General features: G+C 40.9%; 2 protein-coding genes across 2 annotated transcripts; both read left to right on the top strand.

The window, feature by feature from the left end:
- The first annotated feature begins 596 nt into the window (after positions 1-596).
- Positions 597-7,682, top strand: pym1 (PYM homolog 1, exon junction complex associated factor). Its single transcript, XM_032520097.1, has 3 exons — positions 597-943; positions 6,160-6,253; positions 6,458-7,682. Exons 1-3 carry the CDS (start codon positions 856-858, stop codon positions 6,960-6,962), a joined length of 687 nt encoding a protein of 228 aa, XP_032375988.1. The 5' UTR covers positions 597-855; the 3' UTR covers positions 6,963-7,682.
- A 2,492-nt stretch (positions 7,683-10,174) lies between these two features.
- LOC116692067 (matrix metalloproteinase-19) lies at positions 10,175-14,830 on the top strand. The gene is made up of 9 exons (XM_032520064.1): positions 10,175-10,693; positions 12,577-12,665; positions 12,811-12,941; positions 13,044-13,256; positions 13,430-13,675; positions 13,764-13,862; positions 14,002-14,166; positions 14,285-14,412; positions 14,495-14,830. Exons 1-9 carry the CDS (start codon positions 10,577-10,579, stop codon positions 14,732-14,734), a joined length of 1,428 nt encoding a protein of 475 aa, XP_032375955.1. The 5' UTR covers positions 10,175-10,576; the 3' UTR covers positions 14,735-14,830.

Below are 14,830 nucleotides of genomic sequence, written 5' to 3' on the forward strand. Positions count from 1 at the left end.
GAAAATGACGCCACATTTACCAAGAGCCTAAAGTGACACAACCGTACAAACCTATACATTAATAAATGTAGCCTATATTAAAAATAATTCAAAGGAGGCAATCTCACACTTGTTTGAATTCACTTTTGACTCATGTTTGTAGTTTTGGGTTTTAGGTTTGAATTTTTTTAATGACTTTTATTGGTCTTTCAATTATTTTTTTCCTTGCTTATTTTCTGTTGAAGCCTACAGTATTTTTACAAATGTTTATCTTGTGAAGCACTTTGTGACTTTGTCTGTAAAAGGCGCTATATCAGATAAACGTATTATTATTATTTGCGAAGCTGGAATCATGCACTATTTAAGTACATTTCCCTCTAAACTGTAGTGGAGTAGAAGTGGAAAGTATCATGAACAAAAAAGGCTTAAGGAAAGTCCAAGGCCTTAATGGCTTTGCTGTGCATTAACAAGCTGTAACATACCTACATACAACACATACAACATACAATACCCGTTGACTGTACAAATCTGGCAACCTATAATCCACGTCGTCATTTCCGAAGTTGAAGAAAAGCACGGTTTTCAGCTTCCATGTTGCGCATGCGCAGAACAGATTGTGCTGGCAGGACATATCGTGTACCCACAGTTGGGATTCTCTTACCGCCCGATTATACACGCGCTAGCCACACACATACACACAGTTTAGCTATCGTTGGTTAGCATTAGCTGCTGTGCGCTTCGTCTTCACTGTAATAACCGGCTGCCATGACAGCTCTCATCCCGAGGGAAGCAAGAGTTGAAAAAGTTGTATTTCGCTGCCGTGTGGTATCAAAGTGAGCGACCGGACGTTTTGGTGGACACTGCAAAGCTAGGTTAATGTCTAACGTTACCGACCAACCGAGTGAGGGGAGCGGGGCAACACGTAACACCAAAATGGCAACCCCCTATGTCACAGATGAATCTGGTAAGGCTGCTGCATGTGCCAGACCTTTGTCTGCCTAAAACAAGTCGATCTTGATTTAACAAAGTGACTACAACTAAGTATTTCTTTCTAACTGTAGGCCTAGTATTGATGGTTAACAACAACATGTCGAACGACGTTTTTAATTCAGATGTTTTGTTTTGCAGCTAGCTAGCTAATGCTAAACGGCTAACATGATACTACCCACTCTTTCATTGCCTCAACGTTAGCTAGCTATTATGCTGCTGCCAGGAAAATATGACCTTTGTTACTGATGTAGCTATATTTAGAGTTACAACTGGTTTAATTAGTTACATTAGCTAACTACCTTTCTGCGTAAACCTGACAGTTGCCACATTAGCTAGCAAATTTAGCAAGCTAGCTATTTAACTACTTTAACGTTACCGGGTATTTCTGCTGTAATTTTGAGTTCAGAATCTGATTGATTTCCAAGCACATTTACAGTAACAGTAGTGGTAAGATAAGTTTAAAATGAATGCCGCCTGCATTAATTAGGACCAAGTTTGAGTATATATGATTTTATATCATAATATCGATTGAGAAACCGTTAATGGATAAAATAACCAGACATAAATCGATTCAAGGTTAACGACAAATAACGATACATCATTTCATTAATGCATAGGTTATATAAAACTTCAAAATGTCCAAAAGCAGTCCTTCTTATTGGTCGCGATATTGCCTAAAATGGTCTAACAAAGTGGTTCCCAACCTTTTTCCTTAAGGTCCCTAAAAAAAGTTGGAAATATTTATTTACATGCACACCTTTGTCACACATCAGTAGTGAGCAGTGATTTTCTACTCTTATTTTGTTGATTGATTGATTGATAGATAGATAGATAGATAGATAGATAGATAGATAGATAGATAGATAGATAGATAGATAGATAGATAGATAGAGATTTTTATAGATCTTTTGATTAAAAAAAGGGAAATTCCGCAAAATAGACACACCACACATACAGAATATACATGAAATAACAGGATACATAAGAACATAAGATAAGAACAAATAATTTAAATATATACAAGCTGGGGATAAAAATAAATAAATAAAAAGTACAACTGTTTAACTATTATTGATAAAGCTGTAGACGTATTGTCCATCAATACTTTGTAAGTTGCACTTAGTGCAGTTGTAGTGTCCGTGAGTCTTATCTACCACTCAATGATGAACTGTTAAAAAGTTGTATTGCCTGTGGTAGGAATGATTTCTTGTAGCGGTCTGTGCAACATCGAAGCTGTCGGAGCTTCTTAGAGAAGGTGCTCCTCTGTTGAACCCGGGGGGTTATCCATGATAGATAACAGTTTGTTCAGTGACCTCCTCTCCACCACAGCTTCAAATGTGTCCTGTTTGCAGCCAACCACAGAGCCAACCTTCCTGATCAGTTTGTTCAGTCTGTTTGTGTCGCTGACTCCGATGTCGTTGCCCCAGCAGATGGCGGGGGGGGGGACAGACTGGTAGAACATCTCCAACATTCTGCTGCACATGTTGAAGGATCTCAGCTTCCTCAGGAAATAGAGTCTGCTCATCCCCTTCTTGTAAACAGCAGTGCTGTTGATCTTCCAGTTCAGCCTGTTGTTGATGTTGACACCCAGGTATCTGTACTCCTCCACCATGTCCATGTCTCTTCCCAGGTTGCAAAGGGGCCGCAGAACCATTCTCTTCCTCCTAAAGTCAATCAACATCTCTCTGGTCTTATCACATTCAGCAGCAGGCGGTTCTTACCAGACCACTCCACAAAGTCATCCACCAGTGCTCTGTACTCTCCCTCCTGTCCATCCCTTATACATCCAACAACTACAGAGTCATCAGAAAACGTCTGTAGGTGACATGACTGTGAGTTGTACTGGAGTCTGAGGTGTATAAGGTGAACAGAAAAGGAGACAGCACAGTCCCCTGTGGGGCTCCCGTACCCCTCACCACCACATCAGACAGAACACGGTCCAGACGGACAAACTGTGGTCTGTCTGTCAGGTAGTAAATTGTAACTGGTGTGCCGTCTTGGCCAGGTCTCCCTCGAAAAAGAGATTTCAATCTCAAGGGACTTCCTGGTTAAATAAAGGTTAAATAAAAAATAAAAAGTCAGTGATCCAGGAGACTAAGGACGCACCGATATCCATCACCTGCAGCTTCTCACCTAGTAGCAGTGGCTGGATGGTGTTGAATGCACTGGAGAAATCAAAAAATGTGATTCTCACAGTGCCGCCACCTCCTTCCAGGTGCAGAAGAGCTCGTTGCAGAAGACAGATGACAGCGTTGTCCACTCCCAGACGAGGCTGGAAGGAAAACTGTAGAAGGTCCAGAGAAGAACTCACCTGCGGCCTCAGGTAGGCCAAGACCAGCCTCTCCAGCACCTTCATCACATGGGATGTGAGAGCCATTGGGCGGTAGTCCTTGAGGCCAGATGGAGTCGACTTCTTGGGGACCGGGACAAGGCAGGATGTCTTCCACACCAGACAGCTGACTGGCGCAGGTCTTGAGGACCCTGGGGCTGATGCTGTCCGGGCCGGCAGCCTTGAGCTGGTGAAGCCTCTCCAGCTGTCTCCTCACTTGGCCAGGTGTGAGTGAAAAGCAAGGGGGGGTGCTTGAAGTGTCTGTGTGGGGAGATGAAATGTGCTGTAGTGAGGGGGGAGGTTTGGGAGCAAGAGAGGGAGGGGAGGAGGCAGTGAGTGTGTGTAGGGGGTTGGTTGAGTGCTAGAGGAAGCAGGGGGTGGCTGTGAGCTAAACCTGTTAAAGTAAAAGTTCAGCTCGTTTGCTCTCTCCCGGCTGCCTGGTGTGTGTCCTCTTCTCCCCCCACACCCGGTCATCTCTTTCATCCCTGTCCACTACTCCGTCATGTTGTCCTGCTGGAGACTGGCCTCTAGCTTCCTCTTGTAGGTGTTTTTACACTCCATCAGTTTATCCTGCAGTTTGCACTGTACTTCCCTTAGCTCCTGTCTGTCCCATGACCTGAAAGCTTTCATCTTCTCATTAAGAATAACTTCCAGGTCACTGGTGATCCACGGCTTGTGATTTGGAAAGCAGCGTACAGTCCAGGAGGGCATGGTGGTGGTCTCACAGAATTTATTCTGTGATGCAGTCTTTCAGTTTATTGATATCCTCCCCATGTGCCTCACAGAGCATACCCCAGTCTGTAGACTCCAAGCAGTCCTGCAGTGCCTCCTCAGCCTCCTGTGTCCACCTCCTCACAGTCCTTGTGTGGACAGGCTGCCGTTAGACAAGAGGGATATAAGGTTGGGATCTGATTTGCCAAGGGGGGGGCGGGCAGTGGCAGTGGCAGTGGCACTGGCACCGTACACATCCTTGGCATTTACATACAGGAGGTCCAGAGTTTTGTCTCTTGTGGGGCAGTTTATGTATACTTGATTATTAAGGGTACTTTATTATTAATGTATACTTTAATAGTTCCGCAAGGGGAAATTACAATTTACACTCTGTTGTTATTACACACAGGCCTGAATTACACACACACATGCTCAGTACCTATACATGCACTAATGGAGAGATGTCAGAGGGAGGGGGGCTGCCCACGGAAAGCTGCCCCAAGCAGTTGGGGGTTTGGTGCCTTGTTCAAGAGCACCTTGGCAGTGCCCAAGAGGTGAACTGGCATCTCTCCAGCTACCAGTCCACCACCATACTTTGGTCCATATGGGGATTGAACCAGCGACCCAACCCAACTCCCGACTGACTGAGATACTGCCACCCCAGTTAATACATTGTTGAAAGTCCAGAAGGGATTTATCCAGTGAAACATGATTAAAATCCCCAGTGATAACGACGAAGGCTTTGGGCTGCTGCGTCTGGAGTTGTGAGACAGTGGCGTGAACGACGTCAGCAGGTGGCGGAATGTAAATGTGGATTGTCTAGAGGACTGAAGAGGTAAAGCTGTGGAGAATGTCACAACAACAAAAAGCAAAGACTTAAGAAAAAAACAAGTAGAATTTGTGTAACAAAAATAGTTTTTTTGTTTTGTTTCCTATCTTCAGTCATCTCATAATCCCTCAGATTTATCTCGTGACCACTCGGAGGGGTTCGACCCCAAGGTGGGAACCACTGGTCTAAAATACCAAGACATATTGAAGGGATAGCTACCACGGTATGTATAGCATCAATGTAGACGGTTGAAATAGTCTCATGACGTATAGCGCCACCCTCACTACGTAAACATATTACCGTGATCTAAGTCATATAATGGTTACTTTCAAAGTGTGTGTGTGAGAAGCTTTGGGGGTTTAAAATTTAGCAGGCACAGTGACACCTGCTGGTTTAAAAAACTTACAGCAGCCCTTCAACACTAAGGCCACATATTTATAGATATCTATTATATTGTTGTTCCGAAGTGATGCAGTGACTGTGCATATTATTGTTCAATATGTTGCAGTAAATTAGTTGATTAATGCGTTGTCTTATAAATATTATAGGCGGTAATCTGAAACTCAATTTTTGGCCACTGAGAAGCTGCATAGGGGAATAACTTGGATTAGGCTACAGATTTATTTTTGCACACACAAACAAGGTTCTTCTTCCAATACATCCCATAATTGTGTTACTGGCATACAAAGTTATGTACAAAAGTCATAAACAACATAGAAAAGCGTCAAAAAATGATTTTTCACCCCCTCTCTTAGTCACAAAACCAGAACAGGTGAACAGATGTTACTTTGCTTCTTCTTCTGTCTCGATTACCAAATATGTCCTTTCAAAATAATATAACTATACCTGGCTCTTACAATTATGATTTATGTCTTTAGTGTACATGGTCATTATGTTTAATTGTCCAGAAATTCCCTGTCATGCTTACACAATTTTTTATAAAGATCATCTCAAATAGAATTAACATGTCACCTGTTGGGTGCAATTCCAGCTAATATTCAACAACACAGATTTTGGGGTAGTTTGGAGTTTTAAAAAAAAATGACTGGGGCAGTCTACATAAATGTAGGAAAAAGGCTTTTTTTCATCTAAAGTCCTTGGACAGGCAACAAACATACAACAGAGCAATAATCAAAGGAGAAGAGAATGCAGTTTTGACAAACCTCCAAAGGATTCCAGTGAGCACCGAGGTATTTTCTTGGTCTTGATGACATTTAAAGCCAGCCTGCAACTAACATAAAGGTCTGCTGGCTCCAAAAAAATGTACACTATCTATGCAAATATACCAGCACTCTAAAATGGTGTACCTGTTGCTCTTCAGGGAAATACATTGCTGCCACTCAGCGACCTGATGGAACATGGAGGAAGCCGAGGCGGGTGAAGGACGGTTATACCCCCCAGGAAGAAGTGCCAGTGTAAGTGGTGTTATTTCCCTACAGTTGTACACAGAATGTGTAAATCCTAATGTTATTGAGAAAGTAGTGGGGTTTGCAACAAGTAGGGATAAGTTAGAACGGGCCCATATTTGTTATATTAGTTGAATATTTCTTGAGCAAAATGTCATTTTCATCTCCTCACCTCAGTTTTTAATCCTGCATTTCTGTTCCTCGCTGTTTCAGCTACGAAAACAAGTTTGTGAAGTTTTTCAAGAGCAAACCGGACCTGCCACCCGGGATGAACCCGGCCGAGGGCGCTCCGACAAAGCAGCAGCAAAAGATCCCCGGCTGCGGGGACAGCGAGACAGCCGGTCTGTCGAAGTCTGCCAAACGCAACATGAAACGCAAAGAAAAACGGAAACACCAGCAGCACCAGGACGGCGACGTCGATGCGGACGTGGACTCGGTGAGCGACGCTGTCGAGAACGTGTCCATTTCAGACTGCGCGGAGTCTTCAAACAAGACGAAGGCGCCGGTTTCTGCCTCGTCTCCCAGTGATTCGTCGGCAGAAGCAGCCGAAAAGGCCAAGAAGATCAAAGGCCTGAAAAAGAAGCTGCGGCAAGCTGAGGAATTGCAGCAGAAGGTGGACTCAGGGGAAATAACAGAGCCAACAAAGGATCAGTTGGAAAAGCTGGGTCGGGTTAAGATCTTACAAGATGAGTTACAGCAGCTCGAGCGTGACTCTTGAAGCAATAAAGAAAAAGCAGAAGAGTTGAACAGACTACATATTACAAGACAGGGAAGGGACCCTTGCAGCTTTGTAGATCATGGCTTCCATTTAACATATTCTACCTATTTGATATCCATGATGAACTCTGGAAGTGAACACAGTCCCTGCACCTTTTAAGCCGATCATGACAGAAAGGCCACGTAGCAGGCACCACATCCAATCTGAGCGGCCTCTTTTCTAGATTCAGATCACCAGATAACAATACGACTCCTGCTCATACACTTATCGGCTGGGCCACTCATTTATAAATATCTTTTAAAGACATTGTGAGTTGTTTTGTGCGTGTCTGTGCTTTGCATTTTGTACTTTTTCGTCACAACAGGTATTAACTCTCATATAAAATATTTTCTGTTCAAGAGAATACAGTTTGTCGACTTGTCTGCTCTAAGAATTAACCCATTTTTTTGTCAATGATCAAGTGGCCTCTTGTAGTCACACTGATGTTGAGCCATTGTTTATAAATTCATTACATTAATTAAAACTACATGCTGCATAAAATGTTTATCTCATATTGGTTATTAGTAGTAAAACGAACAGTTACTGAGTTTCCTGAATGGAAATTATTTTGGAAGGCAAAACATGGTGTCATGGGATGTTTTGGAAACAAGTTATACACTTGGTGATATTGTATATGTTTCCTGTTGTCAACAAATCCCATAAAAAAGACCAAAACCAATAGTTAATTGTTTGTACTGACAAGTATTGTTTCTGTAGCCTCTGTGCCATAGAGCTCCATTGTTAAAACAAAAAAACTATCATAAGTACTATAAATTACATCAATGAGCCACACTGTTGCACCTGGTGACATGTTCCTTTTATTATGATGAACATGGCCACTAGTTACTATGAGTTGATCCAACGTACATGTACACCACCCTGCTTCTGTGAAAAATCCACTAGACCAGGGGTCTTCAATGTGTTTCAAGTCAAGGACCCAGTAACTGTGAGAGAGACAAAGTAGGGACCCCTACATATATTGTAATAAATCAAATTGCGTATTAAACTGGGCCTACAATAATGTGTGGGCAGCCTAAAGCCTTTATACATACCTTTTTAGTGCATAGGATATTGATGATTTTATCAATCATGTTTTTATGTTGCGCGGTGAATCCTTAGGATTAACTCTAACTTAGTGACTACCTTACCTACTCTATAGGTCTTTAAGCCTAGCATCAATGTGTGTTTTTTTCTCATAAAAAGACTGATTTATATTTGATAATTTTTTGGAATCATGTTAAGACATTTTAATTTTGTAAAAATCATTCAAAAGAATCCAGTTAAGACGGGGTGCAGGAGTTGCTTTGCAACTTTACTTTCCCCCCTCCGACGCACCTGTCTCACGTTATGGATGTGCAAAGTATTTTTCTGTAATGAAAAACGTTCAAAAAATTAACAATTATTTGGTAACTCGGAGGACCCCTTAATGGTCCCGGACCCTCTGTTGAAGATCCCTGCACTAGACCACCAGTTGTGTGTAAATCCGCAGCTGAAAATAGGTCCATTCAGATACACTATTAACTCTTGATGAGTGACATTTGCTAAAGGCCACAGTGTCCAGCTGTTTTAGCGAATGGCTGAGCCTCTCTTCATGAAGCTACATATTTGTGACCTGTTCTTAAATATTTAGGAAAAAAGAAAGAAAAAGGATGTGTAAAGTCAATAAAGTACCCCATAAAATCCAATTTTAATCTTTTTAATCTAATCCATCCTGATTTCATACTACAATCTCCTTGTATACAGTATATACATACTATTAGTAAAGTATAACTTTTTTTGCAGTTTGTAAATATAAAATCAACAAACCAAATTGCTTCATATAAACAGGAAATGATAGAATATGTGCACTATGGGACGTCAAAACAAATGTGACTTTAGAGCTGCCTGTGAAACTTCACAAATAAAAGCAAAAAGGTTTTCCAAGTATTTCGTCTTTTGTTTTCAGAGATCTTCCAAGAGCTAACCGACATACACAATTTATTTAATTTTTTTTTATTTTAACCACTTCCCTTTCCTTTGTGCATTGCATTGTGGTAGAATAGTTTGCGTCAACAGCATATTCCAAAAACAAGCATATTTTAGTAAACCGTTTAAGTATACTGAATTTGTGAACACACTACATATTCAAAACCTTCAATTAGTATGTCGTCTCAGTCTGTAACTACTGAAAACACCGGAATCCTTCTTTTATTCATACATGTTCATTCCTATGGTCAAAGATGGTCCAAGAATATTAGTTAACGTGAACAACAATCTCCCAAATCCAAAAACTAGAGTGCCAAATGTTAAATCTGTGATGTCATCAAGTCTAAAGTCTTGAAGTGCTCCATAGACATGAATGGAAAGGATTTTGAAGAGCACCTCAGGGAAAAGTCTGAGTACGTGTATACTACTTCTGTTTCAAAACTGAGAACGCTAAGGAAAACTAGAAGTAAACTCATTCGGGTATTAAAAAGGAAAAAAATCTGTCTCTAATTGATTGTCTATGGAGCAGCTCCAGACTTAATACTTGATGACATCAAAAGTTTGAAACCTACCTCGCTGATTTCTGGCGTTAAGAGTGAGTAGCACATGTTCAGAAATATAAATTGAACTTTCCCATACCATGGAAATAACATTTAAATTCTTAGTTTTGGTATTGTTATGCTTCCAGCAAGCTTAATGCCTCAATAACAATCAATTGTTAGGTTGTAAGTTGGCAGAAGGAAAGGGATATGCCTGAACCTAGGACAACCCCTTAATGAGAAATAAGGGGTTGTCCAGTGTTTGTGACATTCAAATTGAACCAGCGCTTAAATTTAGAAACTAATTGTTTTAAACATGTCTGAGTCTCGTTCCCATCTGCCGTGCATGTTTTATGAGCTGTTAGAGCAGAAAAATGAGGCGTTCTCTGTTTCCATTCAGAGGACGATTTGTAGTGATGGTTACACGGGGGCGTCATTGTTTTTTCTTGAATGGCCTCCTACACTTGGAACAATATAATAAGCTGTTGTCTCAAGGAGGAAGTGTGGTTAGTTGTTTTTCTTCATGCAGCTGTAACCATGAAGTGAAAAATGTGAAGATTTATTGGTGAATATTGTACACGTTTCACCAACATAACGCAGTATTTCTGGTACATCTGTCATGTCATCTGAAAAAAATGTTTTTTCTTTCACCGCAATGACATGACTGGTTATAAGTCATCACCTTCAGTAGATGGTGGGCAAGTTAATACTTGATTTATTTGCTTCCTCTGACTTAAACAAAAGTACTCCAAAGTTATTCTTAAACTCTTCGAGACAAGTGGCTCTAAATGATGGTGCGAGAAGGCGTGATCACGCTGGTGGTGTCTGAAATATGTGTTGTTTTTTGTCATCCACACATCACATTCCTTGTAAATGTTAATTACGTGGCTTTGAGGAGGGTCCTGAACCGACACTAGATGGTATAAAAACTGAATCCCAAAACAAAAACACCTCAGGGAGGACTTATACTCAGAGGATGGATGTAGATGGAGAAACTGCAGTGTTCAGCGATGCTTAGAGAGGCCCACAACTTGTTTGTTATCAGTTGAGAAGTTATTGTTTGACAGCGTAATGGATAAACCCCCGAACTGGAAAATGGAAAATCGTCTGGAGTTAATGTTGCTTGTTGTTCTGCTGACACCAGCTTCATCCGTCGCCCTGAGCAGAGAAGACTTTACAGAAGCTGTGGTAAGAAAATGTAGAACATGTTGAGACGCTGAAGCATACATTTACACAACACAAACCTAAACTGAGAATTTAAACCTACAAAATTGCAACAACAAAAAAGAATTCTGGTTAAGTATTCCTTGGTAGCTGTACTTAAACAAAATCCATTATTTTAAATCTTTGACCTGAATATTTTTCACAGTTGAAGAGGATTAGTGTATATATACATGTACATCCGTATGGTAACACTTGTGATTATCGAATATTATTCAAACTAAATTATGCAATCATAAGTAACTCCATACTTTTGTTTGACAAAAAGAGGAAGACATGTTTTCAGTTGTAAAACATACTGTATACAAATCGTTGTAACTTTTAATTTGGATGGTTCAAATCATTTAAAACTACCTTGCGATGATTTTGGCATGAAGTACTTATTAGGGAGTTAACCCTCGTGTTGTCTTCCCGTCAAAATTGAAAATCCACACTTTTGTTGACACTTTTTATCAATGTTTTTGTCACTTTTTCAACACTTTTGCCACTTCAGTGTTTGTTGCTTTTTTTTTTATGTTTTCTACACTACGTAACACTACCTTATTAACTTTAGTTTCACAGTAATTTTTGGATTTTATGGTCAATAAAGCTCATTTATAGGAAATCATACCAAATGTTTGAGTCAGAAAAGCAGAAATTAGGAATTATTTATAATGAAATTAAAGAAATGTATGTTGATGGATAATCACGGACTGGAATATGTCAACTTATACTCAATACAATTTCAAAACCACTCCAATATTTTTTTTAAATGCTATAAAATTGAATAAGACACCCCAAAATTAATGAAAATAGAGTTGTACTTGACAAAGAGCGTTGTGTGGAATCAATCATGTTGTTTGGATTTACATTTGCATAATTAAGAAGAACATTGATATACAGGAAACCGGGTCAATTTGACCCGAGGACAACACGAGGGTTAAGTGAATGTTCACCAACCATTGGTTCTGATAACATCAATGCTGCCCAGGTAGTTAGCATTTCATTCAGGGAACAAAACATATTGTTGTAATAATTCTGGTTGACAAAAGTCTTTTTACATGTGTGCACCAGTACATACAGTACATGTACGTTGACATATAGTTACTTTTCTGATCATGAGTTTACAAACAAAACACACAATCATAAAAAAACTGTAGATTTAACTACCTGACCTCATTATATAAAGTAATTCAATTCAATTCAATTTTATTTATAGTATCAATTCATAACAAGAGTTATCTCAAGACACTTTACAGATAGACCACACTCCAGAATTTACAAGGACCCAACAGTTCTAGTAGTTTCCTCCAGAGCAAGCAACAGTGCGACAGTGGCGAGGAAAAACTGCCTTTTAGGCAGAAACCTCGGTCAGACCCAGGCTCTTGGTAGGCGGTGTCTGACGGGCCGGTTGGGGTTAGAATGAAGAGTGGCAATAAAAATAGAAAAAATTAGTAGTTTGTAGAAGTTCTTTGTAGTAGTTCATGGCATAGCAGGACGCTGTGCGGCATTACAAGGCACAGCAGGACGTAGCAGGACGTAGCAGGACGTTGCAGGACGTTGCAGGACATTGCAGGACGTAGCAGGGCACCGCAGTGTAGCAGTTGAACATGGCATCACAGAACGTGTAGTCAAACACGTACTCGAAGTAGTCAAAGTACTGCTTACCTGTAAAATACATGTAATAATGATCAAATAATACAACAGTAATATGACAGGAAACAGCCTGCTTAGTAAGTAAATTGTGACTCTGAAACTTGAATGTTGAATGCCGGACTTGGAGTATTTGTTTAGTATGGTATTGGTACTTTTGTATGAGCAGATGACCTAAATACTTCATACCCTGTTTACAATTAGTGCTCTTTCTTTAGGCGTATTTAAGGCAGTATGACTATCTGCACATCCCACTGCACAGTGAAGGCCAGAAGCATCCACCTGAGGAGATAGTGGAAGCCCTAAGGTGACCATGTTTCATCCATTTGATCTATTTTTAAAGGTAGATTAACATGTGTCCCTCTGTTTTATTTTTTACCTTTACCCAGGTTTGTTTGTTTATTTGAACCAGTGCAAATGTCACAACTTTTTGTCTCTTCTTTGTCTATTAGAATCTTTCAGAAAGTGACAAACCTGAAAATATCAGGAAAACTAGATTCAGCCACTCTGGCGATGATGAACAAACCTCGATGTGGACTACAAGACTCTTTCAATGACAGATCTCTTAAATATCGAGTCCTGGGTGGGTAACTGCATTCATGTTACACAATCGATACTAATTGTTACTGTAGCATTGTCTGATACATGCATGTAAAATGTCACCTAATGTTTCCTAATTGAACAGGTTACTGGCGCAAGAAGATGCTGACCTACCGCATCTACAATTACACCCCTGTCTTGGGTCAGGGAAAGACCCGTTTGGCAATCCAGAGTGCATTCAAGTACTGGAGCGATGTGTCACCTTTAAAGTTTAAGGAGCTGCAGCAAGGAAGAGCAGACATCAAAATCTCCTTTCACAGAAAAGACAAGACGTGTCCAGTTCCCTTTGATGGACGAGGTAGGAGCAACTTTCTTACGTTTTAAAAACTTGACAATCTCTGAATGTCTCTAAGAAAACCGGGGAAAGTTTTCTAATCTCAGTGCTTTCAGACACATTGAATTGGAAAACCTTTGATATATGGTGCTAATTGATTGAAACAATTCATTGAAGAGTTCTTACTTTATATTAAGGTCATGTATTGGCTCACGCTGACGCCCCTGAGTCAGGCATTGTGCATTTCGACAACGACGAAGTGTGGACAGAGGGTAAGAGCTCCGGCTCCAACCTGAGGATTGTTGCAGCCCACGAGATTGGCCACGCTCTCGGCCTGGGCCACTCACAACACTACAGCGCACTGATGGGACCTGTTTACAACGGATACCGCTCCGACTTCAGGCTACATCCAGATGACATCCAAGGGATCCAGGCTTTATACGGTAAAGGCAGAATAGAGTCACAGTGTCAGGGTGTGTGGGTGTTTGTTAAAGTACAACTTATGCTATATGCAGTGTTGTCCCTATTCAGGAAAGCCAGAGAAGACTCCTCCATCTAGAAATCCAAGTCAGCTATTGCCAGGAGTTATTCCAGATCCTTGCAAGGCCTCTGTGGATGCAGTAATGTTGGGTATAGAGACTCTGATGCTGCCACACTGCACTCAATAAAGAAAAAAGACTCTGTATTTTGATACTAATACAGTCATTTTGGAGTTGTACCTTCTTACTGTACTTAGCTGTATGTTTTCTCCTGCATTGTGTCCCTGCAGGTCCTTTGCGTAAGACATATGTCTTCAGTGGTCAGTATGTGTGGACGCTGTCCAGCTCTGGCTACAACACTCCCATATTAATCTCTGCACTGTGGAAGGAGCTGCCGGGGAGCCTCAATGCAGCTGTTCACTCTCAGCGGACCAGCAAGTCCTATTTTCTGAAAGGTGAATTCATTTCATAGTTTCCCACAAGGGTTTGATGTACGATGCTGGTAGGATTTTAACATTTTTACAATGCAGTGTTTAAAGAAGGCATTTGTTCTCTTCACGTGTTCTTTCACAGAAGACAAAGTATGGAGATACACTGGCTTTAAACTTGACCAAGGCTTCCCCAAACGCTTGGCCAATATCCCGGCTGATATTGACTCTGCCTTTTACTTCAATAAGAACAAACAACTTGTCTTTTTCAAAGTAAGTGAAAACACAATATTTCCTTCTATTTGTTTTGAGAGTTTTTTGTTGAATGTCTCGTCCATTTGCCGGGCTATTTCAGGGCTCTGGATACTGGCAGTGGGATGAAATTGGCACGACAGACTTCAGTTCATATCCCAAACCTATTGGAAAACTCTTCGACGGGGCACCTAGCAACCCTAATGCTGCAGTCACATGGACAAACGGACATGTATACTTGTTTAAAGGCACCCAGTACTGGCGTGTAAACCAGAACTACCGAGCAGTGGAGAAGGCCTACCCTCTGAACACGGCCACGCACTGGATGCAGTGTGACGACTGAGCCACCAGAGGCCACCAGGGATTCAACACACACTTCGTCCTGCACAATGATTGAGTATGACAACTGTGAGCAACGCTTATTTATTTGATCCCCAAA

This window comes from Etheostoma spectabile, chromosome 7 (genome assembly GCF_008692095.1).
Source record: "Etheostoma spectabile isolate EspeVRDwgs_2016 chromosome 7, UIUC_Espe_1.0, whole genome shotgun sequence".
Classification (NCBI taxonomy): Eukaryota; Metazoa; Chordata; class Actinopteri; order Perciformes; family Percidae; genus Etheostoma; species Etheostoma spectabile.